Source organism: Excalfactoria chinensis, chromosome Z (genome assembly GCF_039878825.1).
Source record: "Excalfactoria chinensis isolate bCotChi1 chromosome Z, bCotChi1.hap2, whole genome shotgun sequence".
In the NCBI taxonomy this organism is placed as follows: domain Eukaryota; kingdom Metazoa; phylum Chordata; class Aves; order Galliformes; family Phasianidae; genus Excalfactoria; species Excalfactoria chinensis.
The window spans coordinates 10,064,732-10,087,571 of record NC_092857.1 but is presented as its reverse complement, the minus strand read 5'-3'; the positions used below and the strand labels follow the sequence as shown (position 1 = coordinate 10,087,571).

The following is a 22,840-nucleotide window of genomic DNA, read 5'->3' as shown; positions in this document are numbered from 1 at the left end:
TATTAAAAATCTCAGTGACATATTTGCTATAAACAGCCGTGCCAGCCCTCTCTTGACTTTACCTGGAAGATAGGCTGAGGTGGGGCTGTTCAGCCTGGAGAAGGCTCCGAGGAAGCCAGAGTGCAGTCTGTTCTTATGTAAATAAGGGCTGCAAGAAAGAAGGGAACAGACCCTTCAGCAGAGTCTGTAGTGATTGGACAAGGGGAAATGGCTTCAAACGAACAAAAGGGAGATAGAGTTTGGATATACAAAAGCGTTTTAAAATAAGGGTGTTAAGGCACTGGCACAGGTTGTCCAGAGATACTGAAGACACTGAAGGTGAGACTGAAGCCGTCTCTGAGCACCCTGGTCTAGCTGCAGATGTCCCCATTCACTGCAGGGGAGTTGGACTAGATATCCTTTAAGGCTCCCTTACAAGCCATTCTGTGATTCTAAGATCTGCTGAAGGCAATCTGCTAAGTGGTTGAGATGTCTTATTTGTGAGCACTGACTCTCCAACAGAGATGACAGCAGCTGTAGCAGGGACAGCCCAGCTAAAGGGCCAATCTGGCCAAGCAGGTGAAGGGAAAATTAAAATAAATAAATAAATAAATAAATAAATAAAATAAAATAAAATAAAAGGTTTTTATCAGCCTTCTCTGATATCCTGGAGTATGGTATGAGGAGGCTGAAGAAAGTATGTGCTTGTGCTCTCATGAACCCTCCACAGCAGCTTCACAAAGCAAGAGCAGACGACTAGCCGGGCCCTGTAAAACACAACCACCGCAGTTTTTCTGTAAGCTGTTGATTTCCACGTTCCTCGCTGTCTGGCTGACCCTGATCCAGAAGGGGAAGCACGTCCGCGAGCCTCTACCTCACCAAAAGCCGGCCCCGCGAGTGGGAAACCCGCAGTTGACGAGACCGCGGGACCCAAAGCGGATCCGCAGCCAACCGCTGACGGACCGGCCCAGAAGGCCTGCTGGGAGGAACGGCCCGCTCTCCTCCGGAGCCGCCAGCGCCCGCTGCGGCTGTTTGAGGATCGATGTCTCGGCGCTCGGCAGGCAGCGGCGGCGCCATGGCGCTGAGCGGGCTGCGGGTGCTGGAGCTGGCGGGTTTGGCGCCGGCTCCGCTCTGCGGCATGATCCTCGCCGACTTCGGGGCCCGCGTGGTGCGGGTGGACCGGGCTCCCCGCTCCGCCGTAGCCACCGACGTGCAGGGCCGCGGCAAGCGCTCCTTGGCGCTCGACCTCAAGCGACCCCCGGGCGCGGCGGCCCTGAGGCGGCTGTGCGGCAGGGCAGACGTGCTGATCGAGCCCTTCCGCCACGGTGAGGTGGCGGCGGAGCCCCGGGTTGGGGGTTGAGGGCTGCGCTGAGGGAAGCGGCGCTCGGAGCAGCCCCACGGCGGCGGCTCTGTGAGAGGGAGAGGGCGGGTGCAGCGCTGAGTCCCTCAGTTTGTGGCTTTTTTGATGTGTATAGGGGGAATGGGAACAGCTTCTGGGAGTTTATTTCCTGTGGCTGGGTGGGACAGACGGGGATTTGTGGAATCTGTCAGTCCAGCTGCAGCAGAGGGAGAAGCCGTGCTCCGCCAGGCTTTGCCCCGCTGCCTGGGGCAGGCTGAGAAAATGGGGCTGGGAAACGCCCGTGCATCTGAGGAGGCGTGTGTGAGCGTGGTCTGCAGTCCTGCGGCGTCTGTCAGCCCTGCTCACACTTGTTTAACACAGGAGGTAGTCTTGGAGCTTGTGATTCCTCTGCAGGCAGCAGATGCGTATGGGATGCTTTATTCATTCGTAAAACATGTTTTTAACTTTAGGAATTTGTAGTTCCAAGAGGTGGAACTTCTCCCCTGTGAGGACAGAATGAGGGAGATGGAGCTGTTCAGCCTGGGGAAGGGAAGGCTCTGAGGTGACCTGATCGCAGCCTTGCAGTATGTAACTAAGGGCTGTAAGAGGGACAGAGACAGAAACTTTGGCAGGGTCTGTTGTGGTAGAACAAGGGGAAATGGCTTCAAACTAACAGAGGGGAGATTTAGATCGGATATACAGAAGTTCTTTACAGTAAGGGTGTTGAGGCACTGGAGCAAGTTGCCCAGACAGGCTGTGGATGCCCCATTGCTGGAGGCATTGAAGGCGAGACTGGAGCAGTCTCTGAGCACCCTGATCTAGCTCCAGATGTCCCCATTCATAGCGGGAGAGTTAGGCTATGTGACTTTTAAGAATCTCTTTCAACTCAAACAGTTCTATGATTATCAGAATTGCTGGTGATTTTTTAACTAGACATTAAGGCTTGTGGGCCTAAAACTGTAAAAGATAAATGTACGATCCAGCATGAAGTTAATGTGAACCAAAGAGATGAGAAGGGCCTAAGTGCTAAGTGGAAGGGAAGTTTCTTTAGGCACATGTACTTTGACCTTCAGACAGTGATCTTGAGACACAGTTATTGCTGAACAACCAGTCCTCAGTGTTACTTGAAAATCTTGCTCATACAGTAACAAGAGATTCAGCAGAAAGTAGCTTTTGACTTTGTGTATTCTGAGCCAGTCCTCTAGCTTTGTTGTCAAATAAGTGAATTTATGGATGGAGCATATTTAGTACTGTCAGTAACACTTTCCATTGGAAGTCTTTATACAAGCCAGTCCTGATCTTGTGTGAGGCTTCTTGACAATGGTTCCTATTTTAAGCTACGATCATGAATCCTCAAAACTTTTGTCTTTAGGAAGACTGAAATTTTCTTTCATTTCCTCGTGGTAATTAGATAGACCTTGCTTTTCAGAACAGGTGTGAGCTTGTAGAACTGTGGTACCAAATATCACCCATTTCTCTCTAATGTTAAATATTTTCAGTGACTGTTAATACAAGAGAAGTAGATCTTAAGGAATTTGAAGATGTAGTAATTCTGTGAACAGCCTGAAACAAGTTGCAGTAATAGGATGTGGAATAGAACAGACATATCAGTTATGTCAATACTGGGACCTGTGCTGTTTAATATCTGTATTGATGACCTGGATGAAGGGATGGAGTGGACATTTTAGTAAGTTTGCAGATGATACCAAGCTGGGAGGAAATGCCAATCTGCCTGGAGGAAGAAAGGCCCCTACAGAGGGATCTGGACAGGCTGGATCACTGGGCTGAGGCCCATAAGGATGAAGTTCATAGAATCACAGAAACCCGTCAAAGGTTTTGTAAAGGTCATCTAATCCAGCTCCCCCACAATGAACTGGGACATGCATAGCTCAATTGGGTTGCTCAGGGCCTGATCCAGCCTCACTTGAAAGTCTTCAGGAATGGGACATCAACCACATCTCTGGGCAACCTGTTCCAGTGCCTCACCACCCTCACTGTAAAGGACTTCCTGAAAGACCCCTCTCAGATCACCTCGCAGCCTTCTCTTCTCCAGGCTGAATAGCCCCAGCTCTCTTTCAGCCTGTCCTTGTAGCAGAGGTGTTCCATTCCTTGGATCATTTTATGGCCCTCCTCTGGACACACTCCAGCAGGTCCGTGTTGCTCCTGTACTGAGGATGCCACATCTGGATGCAGTGCTCCAGGTGAGACCTCATCAGCACAGAGTAGAGGGGCAGTCACATCCCTCATCCTACTGGCCACACTACTTTTGAAGCAGCCCAGGATACATTTAGCTTTCTGGGCTGCAAGGGCACACTGCTGGCTCATGTCCAGTTTCCCATCCATCAGTACCCTTGGGTCTTTTTCATCAGGACTGCTCCTGTCATCCCCCAGTTTGTGTTGGTAGTGAAGGTTGCACTGACCCAGGTGCAAGATCTTGGATTTGGTTTTGTTGAACCCCATGAGTTTCATCTGGGTCCACTGCTCCAGCCTGTCTGGGTCTCCCTGGATGGCATCCTTGCCCTCTGGTGTGTTGCCTGCACTACACAGCTTGGTGTCATCAGCAGACTTGCTGAGGGTTTGCTTCACTGTGCTGTCTGTCACTGATGAAGATATTAAAGAGTATCCACCCTAGCGCTGACTCCTGGGGATCCCACTTGTCACTTATCTTGATCCAGACATGGAGCCACTGAACACCACTCTATAGACTTGATCCTGTAGCCAGCCAGTGGCGAGCAGTTATCAGAGGAGATGGAGGCAAAAAAAAATTGTTAATTTCCTCAGCCTTCTCACAACAACCACAGACTGGTAAACTGTAAAGGACATGGACCCAGGGGTACTTACCAGCGTTTGACTAAACATGATCCAGCAGTGTGCCCTACTGACCACAGAGGCCAGTGGCATCCTGGCTTGTATCAGAAATACTCGGCTGGGTAAGAAGCTGGCTGGAGGGCCAGGCCCAGAGAGTGGTGGTAAATGGAGTTAAATCCAGTTGGAGACCAGTCACAAGTGGTGTCCCCCAGGGGTCAGTGCTAGGGCCTGTCCTCTTCAACATCTTTATTGATGACTTGGATGAGGGCATTGAGTGCTCCCTCAGTAAGTTCGCAGATGACACCAAATTGGCTGGGAGTGTCGATCTGCCTGAGGGTAGCGAGGCCCTACAGAGAGATCTGGATAGGCTGGAGAGCTGGGCCGAAGCCAACGGGATGAGGTTTAACAAGACCAAATGCCGAGTCCTGCACTTTGGCCACAACAACCCCAGGCAGCGCTATAGGCTTGGGACAGAGTGGCTGGAGGACTGTGTTGAGGAAACAGACCTGGGAGTACTGATTGATGCACGGCTGAACATGAGCCGACAGTGTGCCCGGGTGGCCAAGAAGGCCAACAGCATCCTGGCTTGCATCAAAAACAGTGTTACTAGCAGGAACAGGGAGGTAATTGTCCCCCTGTACTCGGCATTGGTGCGGCCGCACCTTGAGTACTGTGTTCAGTTTTGGGCCCCTCACTGCAAGAAAGACATTGAGGCCCTGGAACGTGTTCAGAGGAGGGCTACGAAGCTGGTGAGGGGTCTGGAGCACAGGCCTTATGAAGAGCGGCTGAGGGAACTGGGATTGTTCAGCCTGGAGAAGAGGAGGCTCAGGGGAGACCTTATAGCTCTCTATAACTTCCTGAAGGGAGGTTGTGGTGAGCTGGGGGTCGGCCTCTTCTCTCGTGTAGACAGTGATAGAACTAGAGGGAATGGTTTCAAGCTGTGACAGGGGAGGTTCAGGCTGGACACTAGGAAGTACTACTTCTCAGAAAGGGTAGTCAGGCATTGGAAAGTACTGCCCAGGGAGGTGGTAGAGTCACCAACCATGGGAGTGTTCAAGAAACGTTTGGATGTTGCGTTGAGGAATATGGTTTAGTTGGGAAGTATTGGTAATGGTTGGACTAGATGATCTTCTAGGTCTTTTCCAACCTGAAAAATTCTGTGATTCTGTGAAATAGTGTAGCCAGAAGGAGCAGGGAGGCGAATGTCCCCCAGTTCTCAGCTCAGTGTAGACCTTACTGTTCTCTAAACCTGGAGGGAGGCTGTGGTGAGGTGGGGTTCAGCCTCTTCTCCCACGTAACATGCAGTAGGTCTAGAGGGAGCGGGCAGAAGTTGTGCCATGGGAGGTTCAGGTTGGATAGTAGGAAAAATTTCTTCTCAGAGAGAGTGGTTGGGTGCTGGAAGAGGCTGGCCAGGGTAGTGGTTGAGTCACCATCCCTGAAGGCATTTGTGAAACATTTAGGTGTTGTACTGAAGGATGTGGTTTAGTGGGAAATAGTGGTCGTAGGTGAATGGTTGGACTGGATGATCTTGGTCTTTTCCAACGTTGATGGTTCTGTGATTCTACAGGGAGTCAATCCCCTCCTCTCCAAACTCAATCTCCCTGCAATCCCAGTATGGATAATGGCTTATAGTGTGACCAGAAAGCACTGAGCCAATAAAAATCTGTATTTATTTGCAACTTGAATCTGCTTCTTTTAAATCCATTATTTTAGAATGCAGGATCAAAAATTTAGGCCTGATTACTGTAAGCCAATTTTTTCATTGATTTCTTAAAGTTCCTTTTTCTCTGTGTTATTTTCTAACACATCTTCTTTTGTACAATTATTGCAAATAATTTGTGGAATCCATACTGGCATGGTCTATTTGCATGAGTTAAAAGATACAGGAATGCATGTTGTACTGAGAGGCTAATATGATGAGGAAAATGAGCCTGGTCTGGTGGTTGGTGACCCTGCCTGTGGTAGGGTGGTTGAAACTAGTTGATCTTAGAGGTCTATCTACCCAATCCATTCTATGATTGGATATATTCCAGTGAAAAATGGAAGCAATTTCATATCATTTAGATGTGGAAAATGTAAAAATCAACTCTTTTCTGGGAGGGGTTGTTTTAAAGTTATGCCTGCTTTTGGTGGCTTTCTACTGTAGAGCAGAGCAAGCCGTTGTTCTGCTTTTGGAAAACAAAACAAGAAAAAAAGCAGAAAAATAAGAAATGACCCTAAGACTTAATTTCCATTTAATTGGCTTGATTCAAAATGTATGCAGTTTGCTGGTAATTTGTTACATTCTGACTGTTAATGTTCTAATATGAGCAATGATTTAAAATGTGTTATTTCAGAGATGGCAGTTCATTTCTGTTGTTTTATGATTAAACCTTTAATCATCTATGTTATTAAACATAAATGTGAATTAGGATTCTGTGGTTTGTCTCATTAAGGTGTCATGGAAAAACTTGGTCTTGGTCCAGAGGTCCTTCTGCATGAGAACCCCAGACTCATCTATGCTAGACTGACAGGATTTGGTCAGACAGGAAAGTATGCCAAGTCTGCAGGTCACGACATCAATTATGTGGCTTTATCAGGTAGGCTGTAAAATTTTCTGTTGAATGAAGTGATATTTTTTTCCTAAGTCAAGACTGAAGAATTCACTGAGAAGTTCTTTTCATATAGCTCAGAAAACCTCAGATGCAGTCTGATGAAACAATTGACCAGGTCTAAAGCATACCTGTCTGTATTGATACAAAGTGGGGAAAAAGGCAGTTGAAAATAATGTGGTTTTATGTGTAGTGCTGTTTTCTTTGAGTATTGCATTGTGGACAGAATGCTGATTTCAAGTATCACAGTTCTACAGGTATGCAGTATTAGACAACAAAATTCCCCAACTCTGATGGTAGCAATCAGTGCACCATCAGTGCTGTCAGGCATGACCTGATTTACTGCTGTTCTTACTGCTTCTGATCCTGCTGCTTCTCCAAGTGTATGTGGGAGGAGAGAAAACGGGCCAAAAAATCCTGTGTTTCTGCCAACTTAAAAGAAATAATACAAAGTATTTTAAAGATATCTGTCCTCAAAATGAGATATCACATAATGGGTGACATGACCACATACAGAGTTTTATTTACCCTAAGGGACATACAAGGAAGCTAAAAAGAATGAAATGACAGTAAGAAAGCTGTTTGGGATGTCAGAAAAATGCTTACAGATTCAGAGCTCTGACTGAAGTAAATGTACCTAGCCTTTACTCTATAATCTTTCATTTTCTGCATAATTTCTGGCATAAACATAGGTTCGTAGTGTCTGTTGCATGCAATCAGAGGTTGCCTTTGTATGTTATTCATCCATTCCTCTGATACACAACCTGTTTTTCGAAGACAGTTCAAGTGAGAGAGTAGAACAGAAAAGGGGATGTCAGTATGAAATCCTTTGTTAGTTCTGTTAATTCACGGATTATGAGCACTAAAGATTGTAAATCTGCATTTTTACTTTGAAAGCTTCAAACAAGAAAAAATCACTATTGTTGCTCTGAGGAATGTTCATAATGCCTACTGAATTTTTTATGGGGGCTCTATCCATGCAGAAGTATTAATATTGAACTATTGTATACAAGTTAATTTTCTATGAAGTGTTGTACTTACGTAGCCAAATGATCAGTGATTTATTTACGCGATACTAACTTCTTTATTAATTTATATTTTTAGATATATCTTCACTGATGTAATTTCAGGTATCCTATTATTTCATGAATAATGTTTGCTAAGATGTGGCTGGGGATGAATCAGAAAGCCGTTGAGGGAAGTTTGCTCTGGCCTATATTTACCTACATAGATTGAAAAGAATAAAACTTGACTTACAAAAATCAGTTTTAATGTGTATGTTTGCCTTGTTTGCTCTGCTTTCAGGTGTGCTGTCAAAGCTGGGCAGAAAAGGTGAAAATCCGTATGCACCTTTAAATCTTCTTGCTGATTTTGCTGGTGGAGGTGTGTTATGTGCACTGGGCATTATTATAGCCCTTTATGAACGTACCATATCTGGCAAAGGGCAAGTTGTTGATGCAAGTATGGTAAGTGTTGTCTTGGGGAAGGGATAGAAAAATGGTTGAATTTGTTTGCTAAGATTTTTGTGTTTTTTTTCTTTGTTTTTTTTTCCTACTCTTAATCTCTTAAAGGGAGGAAGTTGGAGCTACTGACTAAGGTTTAAAATTGAGAACTTGGAGTGGGAAAGTAAATTATCTCATAAAGTAGCTATTTTTTCTACCTGCGGGCAGGTTTCAGAGGTCACTGTTACCATGACATCGTTACAACATGGGGGGCATACTGTAGCTTTTCTCCAGTGCCTTTCCCTGTTTTTCTTTTGCCAGTCTACCTTCTTCAAAAATTGCAGGCTGAGTACATTTGGTGAATAAATCTGATATATGAAAATAGAGTATGCAATAAACAGCTAATACATTACATCAAAAATAATGACCCTATTACAGTATTTGCATTAGTTTTGTCCTAGATAAAAATGCTTGTCAATTGGTGGTGGATCATGTCTTATGACAAGCACCGTTGCCTAGAAAAATTACACAGCCATGGATCATTGCTGAGAAATTAATTTCAAACACTTTGCTGTTTCACAGCACTTAATGTGCTGTGAAATAAAGGGTAATTTTTTTATTGCTTAATAATTCATATTGTAGAATTTTTAATTATAGAGTCATAGAATTGCTTGGCTTGGAAGGGACCTTAGGGATCACCAAGCTCCAACGCCAGTGCAAGGTCACACATTTACACATAAAAAAAACAAAACATATTAACATTTATTCTTAAAACCTGCATGCTATCTCCCCCCACTTCCTCCTCTCCTACCTTCTCTCTTTTACTGTCCTCCTCTCTGAATTTGTTCATGGGCTTATTTTATTTCTAATTATTTTTAAGTGTTTTTTGCATTAAGGTGAATGCTGGCCAAGGGATTGTGTTTGGTAAATCCACAGAGAATGTGGATGTGGGAAGAGCTGCAAGCATGTTGGATGACAGGATTAGAATTGAAACTGACCTTTACGAGTCAGACAGATGACCTGGAAAAAATTGCCTGAAATTCATTGAGACCTCTGCTCTGTAATTTTCTAAAGCAGAAACAATTAGCTGCACAAATGTGATATGAGAACAATAGGCTGAAGTATCATCCTGGAGGTTTATAGTAGTCACAAGCTGAACATGAGTCAACAATGTAATGTTGTTGTAAAACACATACACACTGTACTGGGATGTATAAGCAGGAAATAGAGCCAGCAAGGATTCTTAAGTAATTCTTCCAATCTAATCAGTATTTTTAAAGCCTCAGAAAAATACTTTTTCTGACACTGGACATTGTCCTTCACAAAAAATGACCAATTTGGAGAGGTCCAATGAACATTACAGAAATGACTGTGAGTGTAAAAACCATGACCTACAAAGGAAAGCTGAGAGGATTTGCATCTTTGTGAAAACATATGGCAAGTATATACTTTAAGTAAATACTTAGAACACTTTCTGTAGTTCAGAATAGAGTGGTTCAGTTGGAAGGGACCTTAAGAGATCATTTAGCTCAAGTATTTGAAGTATTACTTCATCTTCACTACTCAAGGGACCTTTAGAGACAAGTCCAGCCCCCCTGCGAAGCAGGCTCCCTACAACAGGCTGCACAGGTAGGTGTCCAGAGAAGGAGAATCCACAACCCCTGTGGGCACCCTGTTCCAGTGCTCTGTCATCCTTACTATGGAGAAGTTCTTTAACATATTGGTGCAGAACTTCCTATGCTTCAGTTGTCAGCTGTTTCCCCCTTGTCCTGTCCCCACAGACCACTGTAAAGAGATTGGCCATGTCCCTTTGGGTCCCACACTTAACGATATTTATAAACATTAATAAGATTTCCTCTGAGTTTTCTTTTCTCAAGGCTGAATAGACCCAGATTGCTCAGCCTTTCCTCATACGAGAGGAATTTGAACTTACTAAAAAAGAGAAAGTATTAGTATAAGTTACTAAAAAATAGAACTTAAATACTTCAAGTTATTAAAAAAAAATTCTGTGAGTCAAGTCAGTGCAAGTCCACTAGTGTCCTTACAAGATCTCTGTCTCATTGGGAGTGAAGCATGGGATATTTTTTGGTTGTAGGAATGTGTGTTATCTGGTTACCTCAGAAGAATTAAGTAACTGGTCTGAACAGCTTTATATATTGTCTCATTGACTCTGTAAGGATCATAGATTTCAGTACAGTGGTCATTATAGTTCCCACATGCTGGGTATGGTGGAGGGAGGATGCCATGGAGTAATATGGTAGGCACAGTGATGCTTCTGCACTCTCACACGTATGAGTTACGACAACGCTTCAGGTTCACGTGAAATTTAGACACAGAGTCTACAGCTGCTGGTAGGCATCTGATCAAGCATGACTCACTGCTTGTGGAAAGACAGCCACAGGAAAAGATGGTGGTAATGATCACTTGCATAATTGTCCCATAGCAAGAGCATTTAGCTGTCTGCCAGCAGGCTGGGGTTCCAAGTCTTTCTCAGCCTAGAGATGTTCAAAAGTAAAACTCCCACATCCTTGAAGAGTTCCTCAGTCACGAGGATAGAGGTTAGGTTGGTGTGGGTTTATTCTCAGCTTTTTTTGAACTATTCATTCTGCTGAGGGAACAGAAGACTCATGGAACTGACAGGGGTCATCCAGGGGAATTGTGCCTCTGGATTCTTGTCCCTCCTTCAGAGGCTGTTAATGCTTTTAGCTTTAGGAAATAATTAAATGAAATGCCTAATGATTCTGATAATCACTGTACAGTTTGGCTAAAGTGAAGTCTTCCCATGTTGTCCTTTTCATGTTTTAAAAGAAAGTGACCACATTAATGTGTGTATGTGGTGCAATTTGAGCACGCCTTTGGAGATTTGTTGAGGATGCTAGACACTTTGGTCTCAAGCGCAGCAGACCTTATGCAGATGCTAGCTGTCCAGTTACCCAGATAGGGGTATTTTAAAGCTATGTATCAGACCAAAATAGTAATGTTTTTTTTTTTTTTTATGTTCCCAGGGCAGATAATATGGTGGATAGATATTGTCAGTAGTTCTGACAAATCTGTGGAACCAAAACCTAACTTGTACATAGAGCTTATTCTGGAATTAGCACCACTTGTAATTATCCTTACTTGCAGTGTTTTTTGTGTAATTCTTTGTTAAAATGAGCAGTGCCAGATAAGATCCTTAATAAAGTATGCCCTATTTTGGTATCTTTGTAGATCTTGCAAACATGCATATGATGTTACGTATTATTTTTTCCTAAGAAAGTTAACTTCATCGTATGACAATTAGGGCAAAAATAATTCTGTATTTGTGGCAGGAAATTGAGAAAAAGGTCGAACAATACATATGAAATGAAGATGCCTTCATGACTGCATGCTTCAAAGATTTGCATACTTTAAATTCTTGTTTTAAAAGGTAGAAATTAATATATATGAAAAATTAGTAGCTTTTTATTTTGATGCATATACTGTGAAAATATGACATCATCTAATTTTAATCATGCTGTTTGCACAATCCTCATTAGCACACAGCTTGGGGAATCTTGTCTCAATTTCATTGAAATTTCTGTATTGAGACCATACTGCATTTTTCTTTACAGTCATATATAATGCTGATACAATAGATGTTTGTACATTTTACATTGCTACATGCTTATTGTGTATTATATACCTTCTGCATATTAGATATGTATTATACATTACATAAATATATATATATATAGCAAAATATATATAGTATGTCTATCAAATACACATAGAATACTGGCGAGAACATTGTGGAAAAAAAAACTAACTGTAATAAAATGAGATGATTGCTGTTTTGCCTTTCAGGCTCCTTGTATTTCTACAGAGATGTGAGTGTTGGCTTGATAATTACACAGCTCAGGTTTTTCACTTTTCCATTGCAGTATTTCTTGCCATGTCCTGTTACTGTCACATCTTCACATAATTTTTTTTAATGCAGTCAGAAGAAAGTAGAGCCTTTTGTTGAGCAGAACTGTTTAGTTTTGCTTGGAAAGATGGATACAAGTAATTACACGAAAGCTGAACAACCTGAATTTTCAACTAGTTGTGCTCTGCATATCCAAAATTTTGAGGAGGAATCTAAAACAGGATTATCCATGTTTTCTAGTGCCGTATTCATGAGGCTGTTGCCTATTCAAAGGTTACCTTGGTATGTTGCTATCCTTCTCAGTGACAAGAGTGGGAGAATATATTTTTTAACACAGGGATCCAGATGAACTTTTCAGTTTTCATGCTGTAAGAAGATTTTAACCTTCAGTTTCTTCCTGGCTGTAAAAATAGAAGTATAGTCAGTACATTCAGTGTTCAGAAATGTATGCTTTTATATATTTTATATAGTCTTATATACATAAATATAAATACACAAATATAAAAATACAGATAAATTGATACTTAAAGGATTGATGCTCACTGGTGGAGGTATCTTGATTTCTAGAGGTAGAATGCTTGTTGGTGTACAATGTTCTATAGAAGCAAGAAGTTTATTTTTTCAACTGAAATTAGTTATTGCTCTCTCCTGGTGGATATAAAATTGCCTAAGCTTTACTGAAGCTGTTGTTTTGTTTTTTCTGTGTGTCTTTAAGGTAGAAGGAATAGCATACATAAGTTCTTTTCTGTGGAAATCACAAAATTTAGGACTCTGGAATAGACCACGAGGTGAGAACCTACTAGACAGTGGTGCACCATTTTATGAAACCTACAAGACCTCTGATGGAAAATTCATGGCTGTTGGTGCTATTGAGCCTCAATTCTATGACCAGTTAATAAAGGGTGAGTAGCCTTGAGTAGTCCTTTCTCTTCAACAGTGCATTATTGAATGACATGAAGTTAGTTGATTTCTTTATGAAAGCCAAATACTTCTTGAAACCAAGTGAATAGTATGGTAGCAGGAATCTTTCTACTTCCAGGAATTGATTTCTTTGTTTTTCATCCCTTCGTATTACTCTCAGATACTACACTTTAATTAAAAATTTTCTTCTAGCAGTGATAGTCTGTGATGTGGCTTGTTTTAAGCACTAATGAACTATTTTAGAACTATTTTATTAAATGGGAAGTGAATATACTTTTAAAGAAGGCTTAATTCTTTCATACAACAAATAAAATGGCAAGCAGTTTCAATTCTTTCTGCTATAAAATTTTTAAGAGGTTTGAATTTATTTTAGAAGTAAGTGCTTATTGAAAATAATTAAGGTGAACTGGAAAATTTTATAAAAAACCAAGTTTTGTAAATTAGTTTCTGTCACAGGATTTGAGTGTTCTTTTTTATGTGTCCAGCTATGGGTGTGATTTCTGTATTTGACTTTAAGACTTTTGAAATAGGATTATAAAATTTAGTTTACCTGTTCAATAAATTAGAATGATTCATAATATGAAAACTATATAAAACAATTGGAAAGTGTCCAGGGGAGTGTAACGAAGATGGAGAGGGTCTGGAGTGCAAGGTGTGTGAGCTGAGGGCCCTGGGTGTGCTGGGCACAGGGCAGAGGAGCTGAGGGGAGGCTCATGGCAGCTGCAGCTCTTCCAGGGAGCAGAGGGCAGCGCTGAGCTCTGCTCTGTGTGACAGCGATGGGGCCCGAGGGAACGGCATGGAGCTGTGCCAGGGGAAGGACAGGGGTTTGGGAAAGGCTCTGCACCAGTTAGGGTAGTGGGCATGGAATGGACTGCACAGGGCAGCAGGCACAGCCCTGAACTGCGGGACTCAGGGATCATTTGCACAGTGCTCTCAGACTTTAGGTTTGAATTTGGATGATGCTGTGTGGAGCTGGGAGTTGGGCTTGGTGGTCCGTGTGGATCCTTCCTATTTAGGTTATTCTGTAATTCTATGCAGAGTCATTATTGCATGAGCTTAAAACATGCAGTAATGTTTTAATTTCTTAAATTTATGGTATTAATGAAATTAAGTTTTACTTCCCAAAATAATTTGATATATATTTTCTGTTTCTAGTATTCTGAGCATGATGTACCTCAAAATTTGTCAATCTTATTTTAATTTGGTTTAATGAGAAGGACTACCAGCATGCAATATAGCTAATGTGGATATTTTCAGACAGTGTTACGTGTACTGCTTTTTTGCGTGAATTACTTAAACATGGTAAATCTTTGCTGAGTGAGGATGACAGTGCCTTATTCAGTGACTCTCCACTGATGACTCCATCAGTTGTAAAGTGGGTACCTTCTCATAGGCAGTTACTGCCAGCTCTGCCCCAGTCAGCTGCTCTGTGCTAACAAGAGCATAGTCAGTGCCAGGACCTGCACTTTCATAGGAGTTTTTGGAACTCAGGAGTGCAGTTAAGACAAGATGTCATGAAGGATTGGGGTTGTAAGATGGGACATGCCTTTGATGAGCGGGATCTCTAAATAGCTAAGGGCTGTTTATCAGAATTGCTGCATGCTGCTATGTGAAATGCACGTGGCAAGCTCCTGAAGTAACTCGCTGCTTTGCCTAGCACTTTGTACTGCACCTGCATACATACCAAGTTTGGAAGATCCATGTTCCTGGCTGAAGATAGTGGTGTTCCTGCTTCTAGTTGACCTGAGAGTATCTTGTCTATCCTTAACTTCACAGAATCACAGAATCACAGAATTTTTTCAGGTTGGAAAAGACCTAGAAGATCATCTATTCCAACCATTACCAATACTTACCAGCTAAACCATATTCCTCAATGCAACATCCAAACGTTTCTTGAACACTCCCATAGTCGGTGACTCCCCCACCTCCCTGGGCAGTGCATTCCAATGCCTGACCACCCTTTCTGAGAAGAAATACTTCCTGATGTCCAGCCTGAACCTCCCCTGTCGCAGCTTGAAGCCATTCCCTCTAGTTCTATCACTGTCTACACGAGAGAAAAGGCCAACCCCCAGCTCACCACAACTCCCTTCAGGAAGTTATAGAGAGCTATAAGGTCTCCCCTGAGCATCCTCTTCTCCAGGCTGAACAATCCCAGTTCCCTCAGCCGCTCCTCATAAGGCCTGTGCTCCAGACCCCGCACCAGCTTCGTAGCCCTCCTCTGAACACGTTCCAGGGCCTCAGTGTCTTTCTTGCAGTGAGGGGCCCAAAACTGAACACAGTACTCAAGGTGCGGCCGCACCAATGCCGAGTACAGGGGGACAATTACCTCCCTGTTCCTGCTAGTAACACTGTTTTTGATGCAAGCCAGGATGCCGTTGGCCTTCTTGGCCACCTGGGCACACTGTCGGCTTATGTTCAGCTGTGCATCAATCAGTACCCCCAGGTCTGTTTCCTCAACACAGTCCTCCAGCCACTCTGTCCCAAGCCTGTAGCGCTGCCTGGGGTTCAATTTCTATGCTGCTCCTTCTTGAAAGACACTGTTTATTTCACACTGCATTTCTTGGAAATGATATTTTCATCCAACCTCTTGAATCTTTCTCTGCTTGCAAGAAAGAATTTGATATGGAAAAAAAGTATAAAACTGTATTTAAGTAAAATTTAACTTCCTCTTTTGGAAGTTGGAATTCCATTACATGTCTTTAGGGAGAATGCCCATATTAAATACAAAAGAAAGAAAAAAAGAACAAATCTGCATCTTCAGGTACCCACAGGTTTTGCTTGAAGTGTTCAAATAGTACCCTGCAGTGTTTTACTCTTCTCAGGAGATTAAGTTGCAGGATTGAAAGAGAAGCGACAGTTGTTATTAAAGGAAGTAGATTCTGTAATGGAGTCAGGTGCTGATTTGTCACTTTCAGTGAACCTTTGCTGAACAACTCCAGCATCCTGTGCTGATTATTGCTCCAGGATGAAATCTTAGGCTTCTCTCTGTCAGTGAGCCAGTCTCGTTATCTAAGATCATTTTGATGGATGAATCCAGAGTTACTGTGTATCATGATCACTGACTAGTTTCCGCCTTACCCAGTTTACTGAGGAAGCTGCTGAAATCTGTTTTCCTCTTTGTGATTTCTCAGAAATTTATAGTGTAAATTTGAAGCAGTAACTATAAATTCATCTGCCAATGCTGGGGCATCCACTGTATTTCTACTGTATTTTTACACTTGAAAGTATTCCATTTGCTTAAAATATGTGTTTACTTAATTTTAAGTTTCAGAAGTTATTTCAGCTATAAAATACCTGTTTACTTAGATGTAAGGTACAGACTCACAGAATGTCAGGGATTGGAAAGGACCTTGAAAGATCATCGAGTCCAATCCCTCTGCCAGAGCAGGAACACCTAGACCAGGTCACTCAGGAATGTGTCCAAGTGGGTTTTGAGTGTCTTCAAAGGAGATCCCACAACCCCTCTGGGCAGCCTGTTCCAGTGTTTTGTTACCCTTATTGTGAAGAAATTTTTTCTCATATTTATGTGAAACCGCCCATGTTCTGGCTTGCACCAATTGCCCCTTGTCCTATCATTGGTTTTAAGTATCTACGTTCTAAGGCTGAAATGTATATTTGCAGCTGTGCATGTTTCAGTGAGCTTCTTTCAAAAATTCCATATACAGACTGCAATCTTTTAAGGAAATACTGCTTTTTGCCTTTAATTACATTTTTTTTTTTCTCATCCCTAGGCACTAATTTTCTTTCTGTGCTCTGTGAAAGTGAGACTGAACTAATATTCTTTCACAACACTGTATTTAAAATTAGTTGTTCTTCCTCATTGTATGCATGAGCATGTTATGAATTTCTGATACTTTCACATAGGAATAATTACCCCCTTCAGTAGCTCTGCTTGCAACCTTAACAGCACTGTACGTAGTTAGAACAGATTATTTATCCTGTGGCTTTGGGATTTTTTGCGTCCTTTCTGAGATATCTGTTACAGAAATTCGGTTCAGGATTTAAGCTTTTTAATGTTACAGGAAGTAAAAAGCATCTTGTGAGAACTGTATTTCTGTTTCACAAACTGAAGGAGCTTTGACTTAAGCTGAGCCATCTGTTCAAGGTATTAACTCTCTGCTTTGTTAGCTTTAAAATAGTATGTTTCAGTTTCCATAATTTTATTTCATACTTCTTTTCTTTTCACCCATAATTCTGGTCAGTTCTGCTGGTGCTGTTCCAGATAAAATCTAAACCCTCTGTATGTCTCTCTGTCCATACTCAGAGAATGGGTTACTTTTACCATTCTTCTGTAGTGAGAACACAAGGATAGAGGTTTTGTGAAAGTAATAGCTGGAGATTTAAAGATTTCAGAAGTGAGCAGAGAGTGTGATTTGTGAAGGTGTTGTCACTGCCCTGAGAAATCTGGTGAGCAGAAGCAAAACCATCTTTTGGCTTTTGGTTCACTTCAGTGTTTTCCTTCAGAACTAGGATCCCAGTACTGGAACTGAGTGCAGTTAATGAAACAGTGAGGAAAGTTCTTTTTTAACTATCTTCAGAGGGAGCCTTAATAAGTTAGAGAAAATACATCTTGATTTGAGAAAAATGTTGGCTTTGTGCATTGTGTTCAGCAGGAAAAATTAATTTTTTTCTTACCATAACTTTATAAAATTTAAAAATAAATTGGTTATGTGAGAGGCTGAAGCTGCATAAAATAGATATGGTAAATAATTGGTGTAATAGCTTCAGTGTCATGAGTGGAATTCTGATTTCACTGTAGACCTTTTCCTGTTCACAAACATGCTTAATCCTTTTGCTTATATTAATTTTATTACTGCAAAAGCTAGCCAGTGAGTAATGAAAATACCTTTGCATTTTACAAGAAATCTGGTGTAAGGTACATGTGCTAATATTAAGTCTCAGTATTCAAATAAAAAGAATGTCCTCTAGCTGACCTATAAATTGGTTCTGCAAGTTTCTCTTGATGTTTAGCAGTACAAGCTCAGTATTGCAGTAGCCAAGCTAGGAGAGGCATGCAGAACATGAAGTTCATATGTCAGGTAAGAAGCGTTAACTTTTCACTGCCTGTGGCAGTGGGGCTTGAACTTGATGATCCTTGGGGTGCCTTCAAACCCAAACCATTCTGTGATTCTATTATTCCATGAACCTTGCTATAAAAAGTGAAGTCTGTGTAAATTTATATTGATAGGAAAAGCAGAGTCATAAAAGTTATGAACATGTGTTTAATAAACCTTTTACTACATTGTGCATCTTCTATTTAAAAAGGATGGAAAAAAATTAGAAATCATTTGGATAACGTAGTTAATTAAATCTTTATGAAGGATTTCTCTGGAGTTCTCCATTTAGTGATGGTGATGTATCATGTGCTATTTCAAAAATCTATTGGTGTTCAACAACATTGCAATTAAGAACCGCACAGAGTGGATAACCTTATAGATCACATTTAAATTAGTGGTCCTGGTGGTTTCCTCATTACATTTTAGACAGTTTTCCCACATAATTTTAAGTTTTACTTGAGTTTGTTTTGTATGAGTTTGTTTTAAAATTTCTGCAGGAATTGTGTTTCCAATTTGTTGCTTCAGTAAATGGTGCGCAGGTGATGATTCAGTAAAGCTGTGGCAATTATGGGAGACTTAAAGCATTGCAAGGAGACTTAATTTTTCTTTTTTTTTTCTTTTTCTTTTGAAAACCATGATGTCAAAGCTGTTCTGGGTAGGTACAGCTTTTTTAAACAAAAATCTTTAGATGAAAATCGAAGACAAGCTTGGAAACTGGTCTTGATTGCTCTACCAGATACTCTGTGTAAAGGATATTTTGCTTTTGATTATATTGGGTGAAATATATCATTTTGTGGTATCCCTAACAATTCTGTGCTGTGTAATTGTTTCCTTGTTGACTCAGTTGTTCCTGCTGCAATTCTCTTCGTCTGCACCACGAATGGTTAGCACAAGCTGGAAAATGAGAGGCTTTGGTGCTTAAATGTTGTCAGTTCATACTATTTAAAGTTGAGGTCTTCAGTGGTCCTTGGAAAATGAGCATGTAATATTAAATTCTAGGTTCTGCATATTGTTCTGTTTTACTGGAGCACGTGTGGTTAGATTCAGCCAACTTTCCATCTGGCACAATCTCCAAATGTAATTGTGTAATGGGATAACTATATCTTTATTCGAATTGGACTGAATGGTAGAACAAAAAACAAAATTAATAAGCATATTAATGCTAATCAGACAGCGTTCCCAGTTGACCTAATTTCAGGTGTGGGTAAGGAGTCTCAGGTAGTGTACTGTTAGTTAGGTTTACCTGTTGTGAGAGGTAAATTTAAATCAACTCCTAGTTCTTAAGTAAACCGTCTCACACTGCTCCTTCTCAGTTAAATGATCAACTCCATTTTGTAAGGATCGTTAGGTTCAGTTAATTATGGATACTTAACTGCTGTGAGTAGTTAATCCTTTTGTGAGGGTGATACAAATGGCTAGGAATCATAGATTCTGATTTTAGTGATTGAAGGTACATGTGGTCTTGTGACTTGATAAGGACTAATGCTTATCATGTAATATGGTACATGATGGTGTATTCTTGGGAATCTCAAATGTGATGAGAACATATTATTCTGCTTTTGGCAGTCTTGCTTTTCTTCAAAATATGAATGAATTCCTGTGTCTGCCGATTAGCAATTTTCTGTGCTGCATTTTGCAGTATCAAAGTAAGGTTTAGAAGCATAGGTTCATTTAGAAATTACTGTGTAAGAATCTTGTGAGCAGCACCATTTCATATTATGACAGATTTATAATCTGGAGGCAACTATGAGGCCCAAGAAATGTATGTGGTGGGGATTCTGAGGAATGAGAAAGATGTCTTCTTTTCTTACCTCTTATGTTTCACTTAGCTGCATTTCCACTCCCTGCAGTGATAATGAAGACGTAGAAATAGTGGAAGATACAGAAATGTTGGTGTTTTTGATTTTTATTTTCTTTTTCCTGTCTGCAGCTGAATATGGTAGTGCTGTGTAAATGCTACATGCAGACAGCACCTATTACATAACCTTGTTAATGGTTGCAAATCAGATAATTGTTCTGAGAGAAGCTGTATCAAAAGATGTAAGAAGGACGGCTTGAAACTAAACTTCTGCAGATCTCCACATTTCCTCTGCCTTCTGCGCAGAACAGTTTTCTCCCTTTTTGTTTGTTTTAAAGCACTATGATATAATTGTTCTCAAACCTTTCTTGTTTTCTGAGATTAACTTCCCTTTTGTACCCGATTTCTGCATTTGATCTGCTTCATTGAAGCTGTTAAATTTCAATATATGATCATTTGGGTAACCTTCTGTGTGCCAGTTCTGAATTCTGTTTGATATATTGTTTATACTGTCTCCTACTTGGAAATACATGTTAATTATGTCTCTTGTTTCTTCCTTCTTTTTTGAGGCTAACAGGAGGAATTTTAACAATTCTTCCATCTCCTTCAAGTAGGAATATGGAGTGCAGAGAACAGAATCCACGAGAACAGAAATAGAGATGGGAAATTGCTGCAAGGGGGAGATCTGAACCTTCACACTGAGAAAGAAAGTGATGCCTAGCTGGGAGAAGGGCCTAGGACCCCCTAACTCAGAAAAATTTCAGTACAAAGCCTACGTACCAAACTGTTGTGTCTCAGAAGGGCTGTGTATATTGCATACCTAGGTAGCCCATGTGACTGACCTTCTGGGAAGCTAGGTCCTTAAGCAGTTAGGGGGTTTAGGTTTAAGAGCAAAAGCAGAAGAATCTGAACCTAGGAAGTGTGCTGGAGAGCTGAGAGCAGCAGATTCTGCTGGAGCCCATTTGGAGTGAGCAGGTCTGAGGGGCAGGTCAGTTAGCCTGTAGCCACCCACAGCCAAGCTCTCATACACACTGATCCCAAGCGTATCCATCCTCACTGTCTTTTCAGCTCTAGCTTGGAAATACCCAATGATTTTGGACTCTTAAGAGCTTCTGAGCTGTAAGTATGTTGCTGCACCCTCAACCCATTCACAAGAGTTTTGAACTTGCCAGTAGATGCCCGGTATCTATTCCAGAAAATGATTTCAGGACAAAATGTTACCTCCAGGCAGCTGCTGTTTACATGAAGTGTTATGAAAGTGAACTTAGTTAAAGAGCTGCAGCTGATACTGTTTGCTCTAATTGGAAATCATGTAACATTTTCTTTTTCTTCTCCCTTACCTATGTCATCAGTACCCTAGTGATTTCTTTTTTTTTAGCTAGTATGCCATGCTGCGTTGGACTGTCTGCAAAATAATAGCATATTGAGAAACATACTTAATTAGGGACAGCACTTTATTTTATCTAAGCTAAGCTATTCTGCTTTTCTCCTTTCAGGTCTTGGGCTGGATTCAAATAAGCTTCCCAGTCAGTTGAGTTTCTCTGACTGGCCTGAGATGAAGAAAAAGTTTGCATCCATCTTTGCACAGAAGACACAAAGTGAATGGTGCAGTATATTTGATGGAACTGATGCGTGTGTGACCCCTGTTTTGTCCTTTGATGATGCTCCCTTACATCAGCATAACAAACAAAGAAGTTCTTTTATCAAAAATGATCAGGAAGAGATAAGTCCCAGACCTGCTCCTCTTCTTTCAAGGACCCCTGCTGTTCCATCATTTAAAAGAGATCCTTTTATAGGCGAGCACACGGAAGAGATACTTCTAGAATATGGATTTACTCAGGAAGAGATTGCTAAACTTTATTCTGATAAAGTAATAGAATCCAACAAACTAAAAGCTAATTTATAATCTGTTTATGCAAATCAGATGAACTTCGGGCTGATGCAGTAAGATTAAATGTATTGAATTACATGACAAGTGAATGTTTGTGTGCTGTTTCTTTTAAATGAATATTTTAAATGAAGTTTTAAATGTAATGGAAAACAGTGGGAGTTCTGTGTTTGTGGATGGCTTGCAGTCTACAATGACACCAAAAATGTGCCCCTGTGTTCCGTGCTGTTTGTCATAGCAAGCAGATGTAAGTCCTCAAAATGTTTTTTTAAATAATATATCCTGTGAAACTTTCGGTTCTTTTAACTTATGATTAAACTACTCCTTTGTAGTATAAATACTTGAAGGCCGTGCTCTTAAAATATGGTTAAGTGCTTAGTAAGCAGTTGATTTTTTACTCATAGATTAATGGGGATCTTACCATATTGGTTGATGTGCCTTATGATACCAAAACAATGATCTGAATAATGCTGTTTCCTTGTGTTGCTGCAGAGTTATTATGATAAAGTAATTGTATCTAATATCCTGTCTGTGTTTTCTTAGTGCAGTCTCCTGATTGTATTATGTTCAGCATCCCAGTTTGCCTGAAAAATGATTTCAGAAATAAATTCCTCATGATAGAATATCTGCCAAATATTGATCCTTTACTTTCTTTCTGGAAAGATGAAAGGCATGGGGGTAGTTGCACAGGTTTTAAACAAGGTTATACTGTAGTGGTTGTCGTTCCCTTCATAATGAGTCATTTGAAATGTTCTTTACTCCTTCAACACAAATTATATATATATTTAAATAATCAGTTATATGGATTTAAATGCAGTCTTCGTTAGTCCAACATGTCGAGAATTTTGACAAAAAGGGTTGTTTTTTTTTAAATAATTTTGGTCATTTTTCATTCTTGCTGAAGATAGGCTTGTTGCTTGTGAAGATTTCCAAAGCTGAGATACACTTTATTTTACATGTGTCATGGCAAAGCCTCTGCATTACTCCTATACAAAAAGACCTTTTACGTTCTATTGCACAAACACCTTCATGGAAGCAAGAATTACCTAGTGGACACTGACAGATTAGTTAACAATTATTAAAAGCATTTTAAGTTTCCCATTCACAATCAGTTTGATGAAAGAGAATATT

The 22,840-nt window shown here is 40.9% G+C and overlaps 1 protein-coding gene across 2 annotated transcripts; it reads left to right on the top strand.

Annotated features, from left to right (window-relative positions):
• The first annotated feature begins 907 nt into the window (after positions 1 to 907).
• Positions 908 to 22,330, top strand: AMACR (alpha-methylacyl-CoA racemase). Of its 2 annotated transcripts, none has more exons than XM_072359777.1 (5): positions 908 to 1,304; positions 6,562 to 6,705; positions 8,023 to 8,187; positions 12,765 to 12,947; positions 21,318 to 22,330. In XM_072359777.1, the coding sequence occupies exons 1-5, from the start codon at positions 1,022 to 1,024 to the stop codon at positions 21,725 to 21,727; spliced, it is 1,185 nt and encodes a 394-aa protein (XP_072215878.1). In that variant the 5' UTR covers positions 908 to 1,021; the 3' UTR covers positions 21,728 to 22,330. The 2 variants fall into 2 exon arrangements, with proteins under 2 accessions (XP_072215878.1, XP_072215877.1); XM_072359776.1 differs by having other exon boundaries at positions 8,023 to 8,183; positions 12,761 to 12,947; positions 21,318 to 22,324.
• Positions 22,331 to 22,840: the final 510 nt, after the last annotated feature.

Bases quoted from the DNA above. Each gene is read 5' to 3' on its own strand.
- AMACR (XM_072359777.1), top strand. From the start codon at position 1,022: ATGTCTCGGCGCTCGGCAGGCAGCGGCGGCGCCATGGCGCTGAGCGGG. The intron at 6,706-8,022 runs GTAGGCTGTAAA...CTCTGCTTTCAG, and splicing joins CAATTATGTGGCTTTATCAG to GTGTGCTGTCAAAGCTGGGC. The intron at 12,948-21,317 runs GTGAGTAGCCTT...TTCTCCTTTCAG, and splicing joins CTATGACCAGTTAATAAAGG to GTCTTGGGCTGGATTCAAAT.